Source organism: Stegostoma tigrinum, chromosome 18 (genome assembly GCF_030684315.1).
Source record: "Stegostoma tigrinum isolate sSteTig4 chromosome 18, sSteTig4.hap1, whole genome shotgun sequence".
NCBI classification, from domain to species: domain Eukaryota; kingdom Metazoa; phylum Chordata; class Chondrichthyes; order Orectolobiformes; family Stegostomatidae; genus Stegostoma; species Stegostoma tigrinum.
The window spans coordinates 55,649,498-55,662,501 of record NC_081371.1 but is presented as its reverse complement, the minus strand read 5'-3'; the positions used below and the strand labels follow the sequence as shown (position 1 = coordinate 55,662,501).

The 13,004-nt window shown below is 39.3% G+C and overlaps 1 protein-coding gene across 1 annotated transcript in view; it reads right to left on the bottom strand.

The window, feature by feature from the left end:
• Positions 1-4,610: 4,610 nt before the first annotated feature.
• The window catches only part of lrig3 (leucine-rich repeats and immunoglobulin-like domains 3), a 63,397-nt gene continuing 55,003 nt past the window's right edge, over positions 4,611-13,004 (bottom strand). The window contains exons 14-19 of the mRNA XM_059652553.1: positions 12,139-12,420; positions 11,463-11,912; positions 9,346-9,504; positions 7,806-7,952; positions 7,453-7,707; positions 4,611-5,333 (exon numbers count right to left, since the gene is read on the bottom strand). Of these exons, the coding sequence (XP_059508536.1) occupies positions 5,089-5,333; positions 7,453-7,707; positions 7,806-7,952; positions 9,346-9,504; positions 11,463-11,912; positions 12,139-12,420 (1,538 nt within the window). The 3' untranslated portion in view covers positions 4,611-5,088. The remainder of the gene's footprint in view (positions 5,334-7,452; positions 7,708-7,805; positions 7,953-9,345; positions 9,505-11,462; positions 11,913-12,138; positions 12,421-13,004) is intronic.

The window sequence follows — 13,004 nt, the reverse complement described above, 5'->3', positions numbered from 1 at the left end:
AGTCATCATGATTCAAAATGTTAGCTTGCTCTCTCTCCATGGACGCTGCTTGACCCACTGGGATCTCCAATGTTTTTTGTTTGCAGTACAGTAAAGATTGACAGGAGTGATGCTAAGATATCATCCAACTTCTTTCAATGACCAATATTGTACAGGCAGTCCCAGCGGTGTGAACAGGTTCCACTTTGGAGTCCATTTGCAAACTGCTTTGCATGCAAGTCGAAACACAATACAGGTAATGAAAAGCAGCCACTCATAAATACAGGAAATATTTGTGTCTTTAAAAATACACTCCAGTATGGAATCACATTCATTAGAACTGTTCTTAATTCGGTGCTTGTAAATGGGGGAACACCCTTTATTTAGAACAGGTACTTCTTACATGTCCCAATATCTAACTCCAGTGAAACTCTCTAATACTGCGATTTTAACATAATAGAAACTGGATGAAACAAAAATCCCACTACCTATTAAATGTAGACATTACAACCAAGAGCATTGCATTTCATAGAAGAATTTAGCTTTGAGTGGGATGTAATTTTCTAATATATTAGCATTGTTTTGGTGTTGCTTCAGTATTGACTATTGGTTTTCCTCCATTATTTAACATCTTCTTGATGATGATGATAATTTAGAAAGTTATCAACTAATGCTTTTGTAAACACAATAAATCTAACCTTATAACCTACTGCAAATTTGAACAGATTTTTATACATCACTGCTTACGAATTCAGATTTAAATATTTGCAATCTACTGATCATTGGAAAATAAATCCCAGCACTTTTGAAAATAATGTTTAAAATCACAATGAAACTTCAAGTGGCAGCCTGATTAATATTTATTTCATACAAGGCAGCCTTTTTGATGTACAATAATTAATTCCATTCATTACAGTCTGTAGTACTTTTGTTTTGTGTCATCTGCATTTGCTTTCCAGGTTGTCGTCCTTGGCTATTGTACTTAGGAAGACCTCGACATCCTTACACAGCTCTTTTGTTTCACACTAATGCCGCAAAGAAGAGAAAATCAATCAATGGTTCACCTAATACACTTTCTGTTCTCCTGTCAATCATTTAACTCCCTTGTAAGAGCAGCTGTTAAACAAGGTAGTCAATGGATCCGATGTAAGGTCAATAACTAAGTAAGGAAAAGAGCAAAAACAAGATGCCTGCACAGTTCCTCCATGTATAAATCATTTAAGTTTGCTGTCCCTATGATGGCACAGGCTTTAACTTTTATCAATCATTTGTAACATATTCTGTGCTAACTTACAAAACGAAGCAGTCTCCAGTTCCTACATGAGATACCATATCCTGCAAATGGTCATACGATCATTGGATCATAAGTGGAGCAGCAATAGACCATTCGGTCCCTCAAGCTTGTTACAACACTCAAGAAGAGTAAATTTTAACTGATTACAGCCTTAGCTCCACTTTCTGCCTGTCTCCCATAATCATAAAAATGTCACTGTCAATCAAACACCTGTCTATCACAGCCTTGAGTATATTCAATAGCCCTCCCTCTAATGCTGACGAAGAGAATTTCAAATGCCCTCAGAGAAGAAAGTCCTCATCTCTTCCTTAAAATCTATCTTTAAATTCGTGACCCCCCCACCCCCGTTCTAGGTTTTCCCACCAAAAGGCCATCCACCAAAATTTGTCGCGCCCTTTCAGGATCCGAGAGCAGTCAAAGAAACCCAACGTCCTACTTAGTGTGAGCATCAACAACAAAAAATTGCTCTCCAGATGACCTTTGTCCTCAGTCAAGTCAAAGGGGACTCTGATCATTCAGAGGGTCTCACTGCAGTCTCAAAATCAGCAACCAATCCCATTTCAGAGGCTTGGATATGGTCAATTGGCGACTTAGAGAGTGGTCAGGGTCAGAAATTCTTTATCATTAGTCAGGATCGGGCCATGGTCAGGCTTTTAGTTCCAGTCTAACTAGTCTGCCAGATTAGCATTATGCCAGTCATGGGCCTGGTCACTCATCAGCTATGGCTGCCTATCCAGATCAGTCAATAGGGTAGCTCTGGAGGTCTGCTCATCAAAAGCCTAGCAAGCTCAAGAAGATTTGTAGCTTGGGTTGTGGATGAGGCTGTAGATTTGTTCACCGAGCTGGTGGGTTTGGTTGCAAACATTTTGTCACTCTGCTCATTGTCAGAGCGTCTCCGGTGAAGCGTCCGTGTTCTGTGCCACTTGCTATTTATACACCTCTGTTTGCTGGGGTGCTTGGTATTACTTTTGGTTTTATTTCTCAGTAATTTGTACACTAGGTCAAATCCATCAAACACATTGAATTAGACCCTGTGTAAAAACCACTGAGAAACAGAACCGTTAAGTAATGCCAGCCACGCAGCAAACCGGAGGAACATCAACACTTCACCGGAGGTGCACTGACAGTCTTACCTAGGAAGGTGATGAAATGTTTGCAACCAAACTCACTGGCTCAGCAAGCATGTTTAAAGCCTAGATAATAAAATGAGAGGCTGGATGAACACAGCAGGCCAAGCAGCATCTCAGGAGCACTGAGATGCTGCTTGGCCTGCTGTGTTCATCCAGCCTCACATTTTATTATCTTGGAATTCTCCAGCATCTGCAGTTCCCATTATCTCTGATACATGTTTAAAGCCTAGCTGGGTTTTATTCGGGGCCACTGCTACAAGGTGGAACCTGGGCAAGTCAATTATAGGGTTTGGAATGTGCATCTGGGAAACAAAGGGGATGATAACTGTGAAGGGAGGAGAGAGTGGGGAACTCAACAGATAAGGGATAATGAATGCACTGGAAGAGATGGAGAGGTCAGCAATGGCCATTCAAATCGTGAGAGAAAAGAGAAATGTAATAGTAATTGGGAATAGTAGAGTTAGGAGAAGTTACAATCCCCTGCAGAAAAGAGAGTTCCGAAGGTTGTGTTGCCTACATACTAGTGTTTTTCACCCCTCAACTAATTCTGCATTTACATCGCACCAGTCTGCTTTATTCCATGTGCTATATAACTTTTGAAATTTATTGTCTTTTGGAAGTTAGTCCACCACACTGCATCAACAGCACACCCTCAACCTACTTTGTTACGTCTTCAAAAAATAAAACTCAATTAATTAGACACAATCTTCTGTTAAGAAATCAATACTGGTTGTTCCAAATTAATTATTTCCCTTTTGACTATTAATGCGGTACCAAATTATTTCTGGCAACTTTCAAAAGCTTCAAACCACCAAAACTAAACCAACCATCTTCCAATACTGACACCTCATTCATTTCAAACTTTTCTGGTAACTTGAGTTTCATCCTCTGTCACCACGATCCAGACAGTATCTGCCTCATTGGTACAGAGAAGCAAATTATTCACTTAATGCCTGTATGCGTAAACTCCTTTTGTCATCCTTTTATTTATGTGCCTTTCAAAGGCTTTCAGACATCCCTTTGCCAGGTCAGTCATTTTCCCCCATAATTGTTCTTCTTACTACTCTGTTCTGTAGTCAACTTGGTTTTCAATTGTATTTTCTACACGATACCGGTCTTAAGTAGTCTTTTCTTCACTTACTGTCCCCTTTTTCATCCTGGCTTTGCTAGCTCTACTTTTTTTTGAGGCAACATTCCATCAGCTCTTTGAATGTAGTCCAATGCAGAGCTAGTTTCTGCTTACCAATGTTTTATTCCAGTTTATCCAGCCCTACTCCATTGAAGTGAGCCCTCCATCACTTACTCTTACCCGAGATTGTGCATTGCCACTTTTCACGAAAATCTTAAATCTTGTAACATAATGATGAATGTTCCCCAAATGTACCCCCAACGTCTAGCACCACCACTTGTCTGATTCGACTGACTGGCAATTTCTAGTTTCTGGATGGATGAGGGAGGGTGATCGAGAGACAGAATTGCAGAAAACGGGTCATTGCACATGCTTTACAGGTGAAGGAAGCAAAGTGCAACACCCTGATCTACTGGAGTTCTTTAGCAACACAGTTCAATAGTTTTCACATTACAGTAGGTTAAATCTTTTTCATTCAATAGTTGAGACCAAACAGTTAAACGGAAACTAATGGACCTGTAACAAAAACAGAAATCCCTGGAAAACGTCAGCAGATCTGGCAGCATGCAAAGATAAATCAGAGTCAACACTTCGGGCCTGCCGACCCTTCCTCAGAATGGATGTATCTGTACTTTGTCCAACTATTTACATCTAGGACAATATGGTGATGTTACGATATGTCATCTGTCTAGTTATCCAGACGGCCACGTTAATGCCATAGAGGCATAGGTTCAAGTCTCATCAAGGGACTTGGTGGGATTTAAAATTAATTAATAAATTTGGCACTGAAAGCTTGTAATAGTCCCGAAACGTCAGCTTTTGTGCTCCTAAGATGCTGCTTGGCGTGCTGTGTTCATCCAGCTCCACACTTTGATCTCGGATTCTCCGGCATCTGCACTTCCCATTATCTCGGCAACAGTATTTACAGGTTCAACATTTACCAGTGGAAATCTCCTATATTAAAGTCATTTAATCATCTTTGGCAGCTGTAATGCTAATGGAAATGCATGATGCGAGTTACAAAGATTATGTAGCAAATAAATTCAAATCTGCACATAAGTATGTGGTCCTTCAAAAATATAGTTCAAAACAAATGCCATTTTATTGTCAAGTTAGATGTGCAAACAAGGCACTACAATTCTGTCAGAAAGTCAGAACTAGCACCACGTAACTAACATGCTGTACCCGCCAATAATAAATTCTAGCATACTAATGAAGGTCAGTAAAAAAGCATCCCCTATTATACAAACATAGGTAAAATACTGGTAATTTACATAATTTACAGGTGAAAACTTATATTTCAGTAAAAAAAGTATAAAATAATAAAAAATATAGCAAATTCATCATACTTCAGAAGGATAGTGTTCTCAAAATAAAAGCATACATCGCTAACGCTTCCTCTTGGTCCAACATCATTAGTTTATGGCGATTTACAACCAGTTCGTGATATAACTATTTCTTAAATCAAAGAATCGCTTTCCGCAATACGGCTTTATGAGGTAGTTTGTTCAAGTCTTTCTTTGGTATAATAAATTTCAGTATGGTAGTTCATCTGTCTACGTATTAACTCTGTAAGGCTGAAATACTGGAGTCCTGCATTTATGAACATTGTGCTCGTAAGTACTATTGTGCTGCCCAGTGACAGAAACTGGAGGGTTGTCTGATTCTTCTTCAGCCTCAGAGTCAGTGTGGAATAAAGCTCGAGGATTGTGATGAAGTGTTAATGACGGAGATGCAGCTGGCTGGGTACAATCAGAATAAGGATCTTGGAGAGTTCTCCACAGAGGTTTTCCAAATGTCCCTGAAAACAGATGTAAAAGCAGCATTTTATCTTCCAAGTTAATTTTGTAAATTTTCAATCCATTTGTCTACACAACAGCGTTTTAAAAGCAAATAACATTCTGAAAATGGAATTTGCGGTTACTGACCATGTGATTAAAAACTCAAGCAACAGATATAGGCCACTGCAAATTTCTCAAAACGATAGGAACAAATATCAAGAATGAAGTAGCGCAAGATAGGGAACAAAGGGATATGGAAAGTGGGTGCGAAAGTGAAGTTGCAGCCATCAATGTCTTGAATTGAGGTGCAGATTCTAGGGGTCAAATAAACTACATAGGAGCAAATTATTCAGCTGCTGGAAATCACAGCAGGTCAGGCAGCAGAGGTCCGATAAAGTGTCATGTAGATTTAAAATGTCAGCTTGCTTTCTCTTTGTGGATACTGCCTGACGGGCCGAATAGTCTAACTCCTTCGATGCCTTTTGTTCTTTGCACAAACAGAAATACAAATGGATGGTCAAGTTAAAAAGGTCTGTGTGTAGTATTGAACAAACAAACTTATTAACTAAGGTATTTGAACATTTTAGCAAAAGCTTCTGCTGGTTGTTGGAACATTATAACAGAGGCCTACGAGGGTAATGTACTTGTAGCCTGAAAAATACTGAAGCAAGATTTGAATTTTTGTCATGACATATCTTATAGAAATCTGAACGGGCCACAGTACATCCAAGTGTGCTTGTTTTCAAAAGGAGCGTATCAAATATGCAGTTACTTTCAAATCTACTGAAGGATTTTAAGCTGGCAACATCTTAAGAGTCGGGTGAAAGATAGGGCCACAAGATAAATGCCTTTCCCCTCATATCCAGTGAAGCAGAAGATATCTGTAAATTTTCAATCCCGAACAAAAGCAAAATTTGGAAAATCCAATGAACCACAAAGATCATAGCGTTCTTTGAACATTACTCAAGTTTCCATTTTAGTTCTACTGACACAAATTTGTTCCCTTTTTTAATCCAAGTTCAATCCTTCTTAAAAATGGAAAAATGGACATGGAAAATAAGCAGAGACACAAAAGTGTTCCTGCATTTAAAAGGATTTAATTGAAAGTACTGTAAATCTTCCTCTCAATTAAAATGGCCAATATTTACATCAAAAATTTTACTGTAGATCAAGCTTTGTAGAAGAACAAGGATTCTGAATACGTAACTCTTGATTCTTTGACAGCAACTTATTCAGTGGATAGCTGAACAACACGGGCTGCTCAATCCCAAGTAATGCCACCAGTTTATAATGCAGTCAATGATTTTAGGTAGGGTTATTAGAGAAAATAAAAAAGACATTTCGCTTCTATGGCTCTGAGTTATGGAAAGAAATTAAAAGCAAACTGCCCAAAATTGCAGGTTTTTCAAGTGGAGCACATCCATTTCCACACTAAAAAACCTGGACAGAAATATAGAAAGCATGGAAAATAGGTGCGAGAGGAGGCTATTCAGCCCTTCGAACCTGTATTAACATTCAACACAATCATGGCTGACATTGTAATTTCAGTATCCCACTTCCACTTCCTTTCCGTACCCCTTGATCCCTTTAGCTGCAAGGGTCACGGTCCAGCTCCCTGTTGAAGATATCTAACAAACTGGCTTCATAAGCTTTCTGGGATTGAGAATTCCACAGGTTCAGAACTTGAGTGAAGAAATTCATCCTCATATCAGTCCTGAATGGCTTATCCCTTATTCTTACGCTGTGACCCACTAGTTCTAGACTTCTCCATGATTGGAAACAGTCTTCCAACATCTAACCTGTCCAGACCCATCAGAATTTTATAGAAGAACCCTCTCATTTTTCTAGATTCCAGCAAGTACAAGCCCAGTCGATGCAGCGTTTCTTCACATATTAGTTCTGCCATCCCGAAATCGCAATGCAATTTTAGAAATGCATATGCTTGTGCTTTAATTATCTATCATAGCAAATAAATATTACTTTAATATGAAATCAATCCAACATTGCTATCAGAATATCATTTATTCATGGCTAAATTGCCATGTAAATAAAAACTACAACATTCAAATTTGCGAACAAGGCAGACAGGCAACTTGTTCTTAATCCTTCCATACATCATTGACAGATCCAAATACATACCACCATACATGGCTGCTGGTAATTTTTCCGAATTTCTGCTTGATCCTGGAATGCCAATAGTAATTCCTTTGTGCAGGGTTTGCACAGTATTGAACAAGTTTGAATTTGGGATCTGTACCATTAGCTTTGCGATGGCCTGGTCAAAGGGATCTTCTGGGGGCACTTGGGAATATTGACAATACTCCCTTTTCTTTGAATGTATGCTGGAGTCATCAAATGCACTGGCACAAGCCACCACTTGATCTGAGCTTCCATCTGGTTGAAATAACAATAGTGAGATGTTTTAGCATGAACAAATGTCTCTGCATCTGCAGTATTCGGGTTTTGTATTAGAACACCTAGTTTGCATTTACCGTGTTGATGGATTCCTTCCAGCGGTTCAGAATCATACACAGTTCCTCCCATGTACACTGAGCCTGCTTGGTCTGGGTCATGAAAAACTAGTGGGTCAGCCATGCCTTCGAGATCAGTGTCACTTCCATTGTCAATATGGCAAAGATCTTAAAAGAAAACACATTTACTAATAAGGATGATCTATACAAAAAAACTTTTTTTCTAAAAATCTTCAACAAAATCTACACAAGTGGTTTTCAGAGAAGCATCTCAAATTCCTTCCTGTTGCCTGTCAGTAAACTGCTTGGGAGGGGTAGTAGAAATGTTTTCTCATCCTCCCTCCATTAGACACTGAACTGACATACTTGGAGATGCATCCACGTGAAAATCAACAAAGTATACTTAATTCTGTTTTAAACTGCTTATTATTCTCCTTCTCTGGGCCTATCTACTCATTTCTCCCCCGTCCCCACTCATTAAGTCTTCAGTATACATACTAGCGAGTTTTGAGAAGATTTGTAGCTCAGGTTGAGGTTCTGGATGTGAGTTTGCTCGCTGAGCTGGAAGGTTCGTTTTCAGACGTTTTGTCACCATTCTAGGCAACATCATCAGTGAGCCCCCGACGAAGCGCTGGTGTTATGACCTGCTTTCCATCCGTCTGGTTAGGTTCCCTTGGGTTGGTGATGTCATTTCCTGCGTTGGTGATGTCATTTCCTGTTCTTTTTCTCAGGGGATGGTAGATTGGCTCCAACTCAATGTGTTTGTTGATGGAGCCCCGGCCACAATGCCATGCCTCCAGGAACTCTCGTGCGTGTCTCTGTTTGGCTTGTCCTAGGATGGATGTGTTGTCCCAATCAAAGTGGTGTCCTTCCACATCTGTATGTAAGGATACGAGTGATAGTCGGTCATGTCGTATCACTCGTATCCTTACATACAGATGTGGAAGGACACCACTTTGATTGGGACAACACATCCATCCTAGGACAAGCCAGAGACACACACGAGAGTTCCTGGAGGCATGGCATTCTGGCCGGGGCTCCATCAACAAACACATTGATTTGGAGCCAATCTACCATCCCCTGAGAAAAAGAACAGGAAATGACATCACCAACGCAGGAAATGACATCACCAACCCAAGGGAACCTAACCAGATGGATGGAAAACGGGTCATAACACCAGCGCTTCGTCGGGGGCTCACTGATGATGTTGCCTAGAATGGTGACAAAACGTCTGAAAACAAACCTTCCTGCTCAGCGAGCAAACTCACATCTACTATACATACTATCTTTTTCCTAGCTACTATCAGTTCTGAAGAATGGTCACTAGACTCAAAACATAAACTCTGATCTCTCTCCACAGATGCTGCCAGACCTGCCCAGTTTATCCAACAATTTTTGTTTTTGTTTCTTAATTTTGTTCTAGCTGCTTTGCTAGCAGGTCAGGCTACTGAGTAGAAAGATTCTCAACTCCACTCCTTTAATGACTTAAGGCAAACAAAGACTGATAGACGATTGTGGGATGTTGAAGATTTTCTCCATGCTAATTAGCTTGAATGCTTACCATCACTTCCTCTATGCTGAAGTAAATATCCATTCATAGAAGCAGTCATAAGTTGATGGTGACTCCCAGCTTCTGATCGCCCATAGCCTTCCTGATGATCTGATAGCGTTCCCTGGGAAGACAAGTAGCTTGGGATATCTGCAGGTAAGTTTGTCTCATCTGTAATACAAGTTATCATAATTTTAAATAATGCTAACACCTGTGGTTTAATTAAAATAATTTATTTTAAATAAAAACTACCAAGTAAAATTTCACAAAAGCACTTTAGTTCCATGCAGAATAGAAAAAAAATTGGTTCTATGTATACATATCAAACATTGCTGCTACTTCTTGAGCACAGCAACAGCAGTGTTAAGCACTTTCAGAAATTATTCTATAATCTAAGTAACATGCTGATCTGTTTCATGTACTATGAACTTAGCCTTGTACATATTTTTTGTCATGTAATATGTTGGATTTGAGATTCACAAGACAAACTACAACGTCGTGCAACTCTTCCATTAAGGAATCTAAAGTAGCAGCTAGTTAAGTTCTATGATTCAGTCCATGACTGCTCAGTATGATGCAGTATTCAGCTTTGCTGACATCAATTACTGGATGTCATATCCGCAGTTGTGCTTAGTTAAGCACATCACAAACAACCATGATGCATTCAGAACAACTGGCCTCATGTTCTCCACTGGTCAAGCAAGAGTTCTTGTTTCTGAATTCTATTCAGAGAACCCTGCTGAAGGATATCACGGGCAGTGGAAGGCAGGATTTAAGGACTATAATTCTCCCTTTGATTGAACTGTTTATTATAGCTAGATCTCAGAACAGAAGTCATGACAGTGAGAAATGAAAATAAAGTCAAATACTGGCTTTATATTAAATCAGGAGTGACATCCAATGATGCTGCAATATTTCCCAGGTATACATCACTAATGATTAAGATCTATTTGGTTCTTTCAGATTGTCAAAAGTCAAAAATATTTGCAAATACAGGGAGCCCCTGGGTTGCAAACAGGTTCTGTTTTGGAGTCTGTTTCCAAGTTAATTTGTTCGCAGGCTAGAAGACAATACGGGACAACTTAAAGTAGCCATTCAGAAGTACAGGAATTGCTCATATGTCATGTTTTTGAAATTACACTCATGTGTGGGATTGCTTTCCTAAGCATTTATAAATTGGATGATCATAAATCAGGGATCCCGTGTATTGGAATTAAGACATCAACATTGTAAAGTACACTTTTAATCCAATTTTTCGTCAACATTACTTTCATAATAAAAATCCAGAATATAGCGGCAGATAGCCACTTTAAGTGCTTTGCCCGTGGAGCCATTATAGTAGAAGCAATAAGCTTTACTTGTGGGAATAAATGCTGAAAATGCTTCATCTCCAATGCTTTCAAAATGTTGCAGTGTGTCATAACACAAAAATGTGACTACAGGTGCAAGTGATGAGTTAATTATCTTGGGAGCATTATTGTGAGTGGGTGAGGTGTCAGAACAGGTTAACTCAAAACAACAGAAGGGCTTACGGGGGGGGGGGAAAACAAATCCAACTCCCATGATGGTATTATACCTGAACCTTCAACTTGAAGAGCTGAGCTGTATGTGTCAGGAACATTTCAGGTCCAATTCCCAACACATACCGATTTGCATGATCTCATTGGCAGTAGTCAGAATGCTTTAACTGCTCCTCTGATGCTTGTACGAGAAGGTAAAAAAACAAACATGAGGCTAAGCATGAATGATTCTCTCAGAGGGTTAGCCAGTGGCTTGAAAAGTGTACAGTCAGGTGAAGTAAGGACAGGATCAAGTTGGGTTGTAATCATTACTATCGATGAACAGCCTGCCAATGTTTACAGGTCAAAGTTCAGTCACATATTACAACCCCATTTCTTGAGTGAATTATATTCAGGGAATTGTGACCAGAAATAATCAAAGTAATCAATCAGGAAAGTTAAGTAAGAGAGGGAAGAAAGAGTGAAAGAAGCTTCATTTAAAAATGCATATTTCTCAGTATTCTGACTTCCAATTCTTCTCAGGAAGAAAAACGAGAAAACAGAAAATGAAAGATAAACCTCTGTGCTTTCAGCGTTAAATAATTATGAGTTTACAAAGCATAGTCACACCTGTGTTTGTAACACTGCAGTCCTCACTTTTCCTTCTTGTATGGTAAATAATAACCACCCAGACTAAAGAAGTGCCAACCACACAGCAGACCACTGCAATGATTACAATTCCAATGGTGGACCATCCATCCTCTTCAAATGGTGCAGCACTCTGTGTAGAATCACAGTTTGGTACAGGAATTACATTCAGACGTATGTGGCCTCGTTCAGTGCCAAGAGTATTTGACATTTCACAAGTATATTTTCCAGCATCTTCCACGTTGGAGTCTACAATAATCAGCAGCTGATTTCCAGCGGCAAAGAAGTGTCGCTCAGTCACTGTTAAAGGGCTATCATCTTTGGTCCAGTTTAATCTTGGAGGAGGACTTCCAGCAGCAATGCACTGTAGAACTGCAGTCTCGCCTTTTGCAACAGTTTTATCAACAAGAGGACGCACGAATGAAGGTGTTTCTGGTTTAAAAGAATATATCAGATTTTTATTTCTTATATTGTTATCATTTAAAAAAACAATTAAAAATAATGCATTGGATATGTGCTGAAGGTCACAGAAGTTGCAAATGACAAAACACTAATTCAATGTAAGGTATTAAGAAAAACTTCCTTGTTCCATATAGATCACAAAAGCTCCACATTTCTATCGAAGTTTTATATCTGTCGAATAATAAGACTGACTCACCAAGTACAGTGAGTGTTGCATTGGTTGAAATGGCTCCAGCGCTATTTTGAGCTGTGCAACTATAGATTCCAATGTCTTCTATCTTCACATCTACAATAAAAAATACATCGTCCTCTGGCATAACATGCATCCTTCTCTCTCGTGCAGCTGGGAAATCAGTACCACCATCCTTTTGCCAGGCTATCTGTGGTGTTGGATGACCAATCGCAGCACATTCTAAACGGGCCATTGCTCCTGCTCGAATAGTAAGATCTGTTGGTGATTTTGTAAATGATGGCAGCACTGCAAAATAAAATAAAATAAAAAAAATTACGGAGGATATTATATGCATATCAAATGGACAAAGTTCACGGTTTAAGATGTGAATAAAAGAAAAAACTGAAAATGTCAGAAATATACCACCTCAGTAGGGGCAAAGAAAGGTGCTGTTTCAGGTGTATACACATCAACGGAACAGATGAAAATGTCACTATTGTTTCCACCTACAAATGATCTGTTAGAAATACACAACAGGCCAGTCACCACATCTGAGAAGCAAGACAGGTAGTCAAGTTTCAACTGTTCTGTGAAAGGTGTAGAACGGCAATGTAATTTACCCTGTATTTGCTCCCTTTGAATGCTGTGTATTTTCTGCTTATGGCATTTTGCTCGTTCACTTGTAGTTAAGATGGGAGCATCACTGATTTCCAGTTGTCATTTTTACATTGTCTGCTTTTATTTCAGATTTCCAGCGTTTTTTTTTGTATGTGAACTAGTGAAAGGCTTTCTCATTTTGTCCACCTCTTCACTCCACTATGCTATATTGTGCTACTTTTTCACAAATACAAATGGTAGATTTGGTGTGCAGTTGATAAGTTAACAGGAAA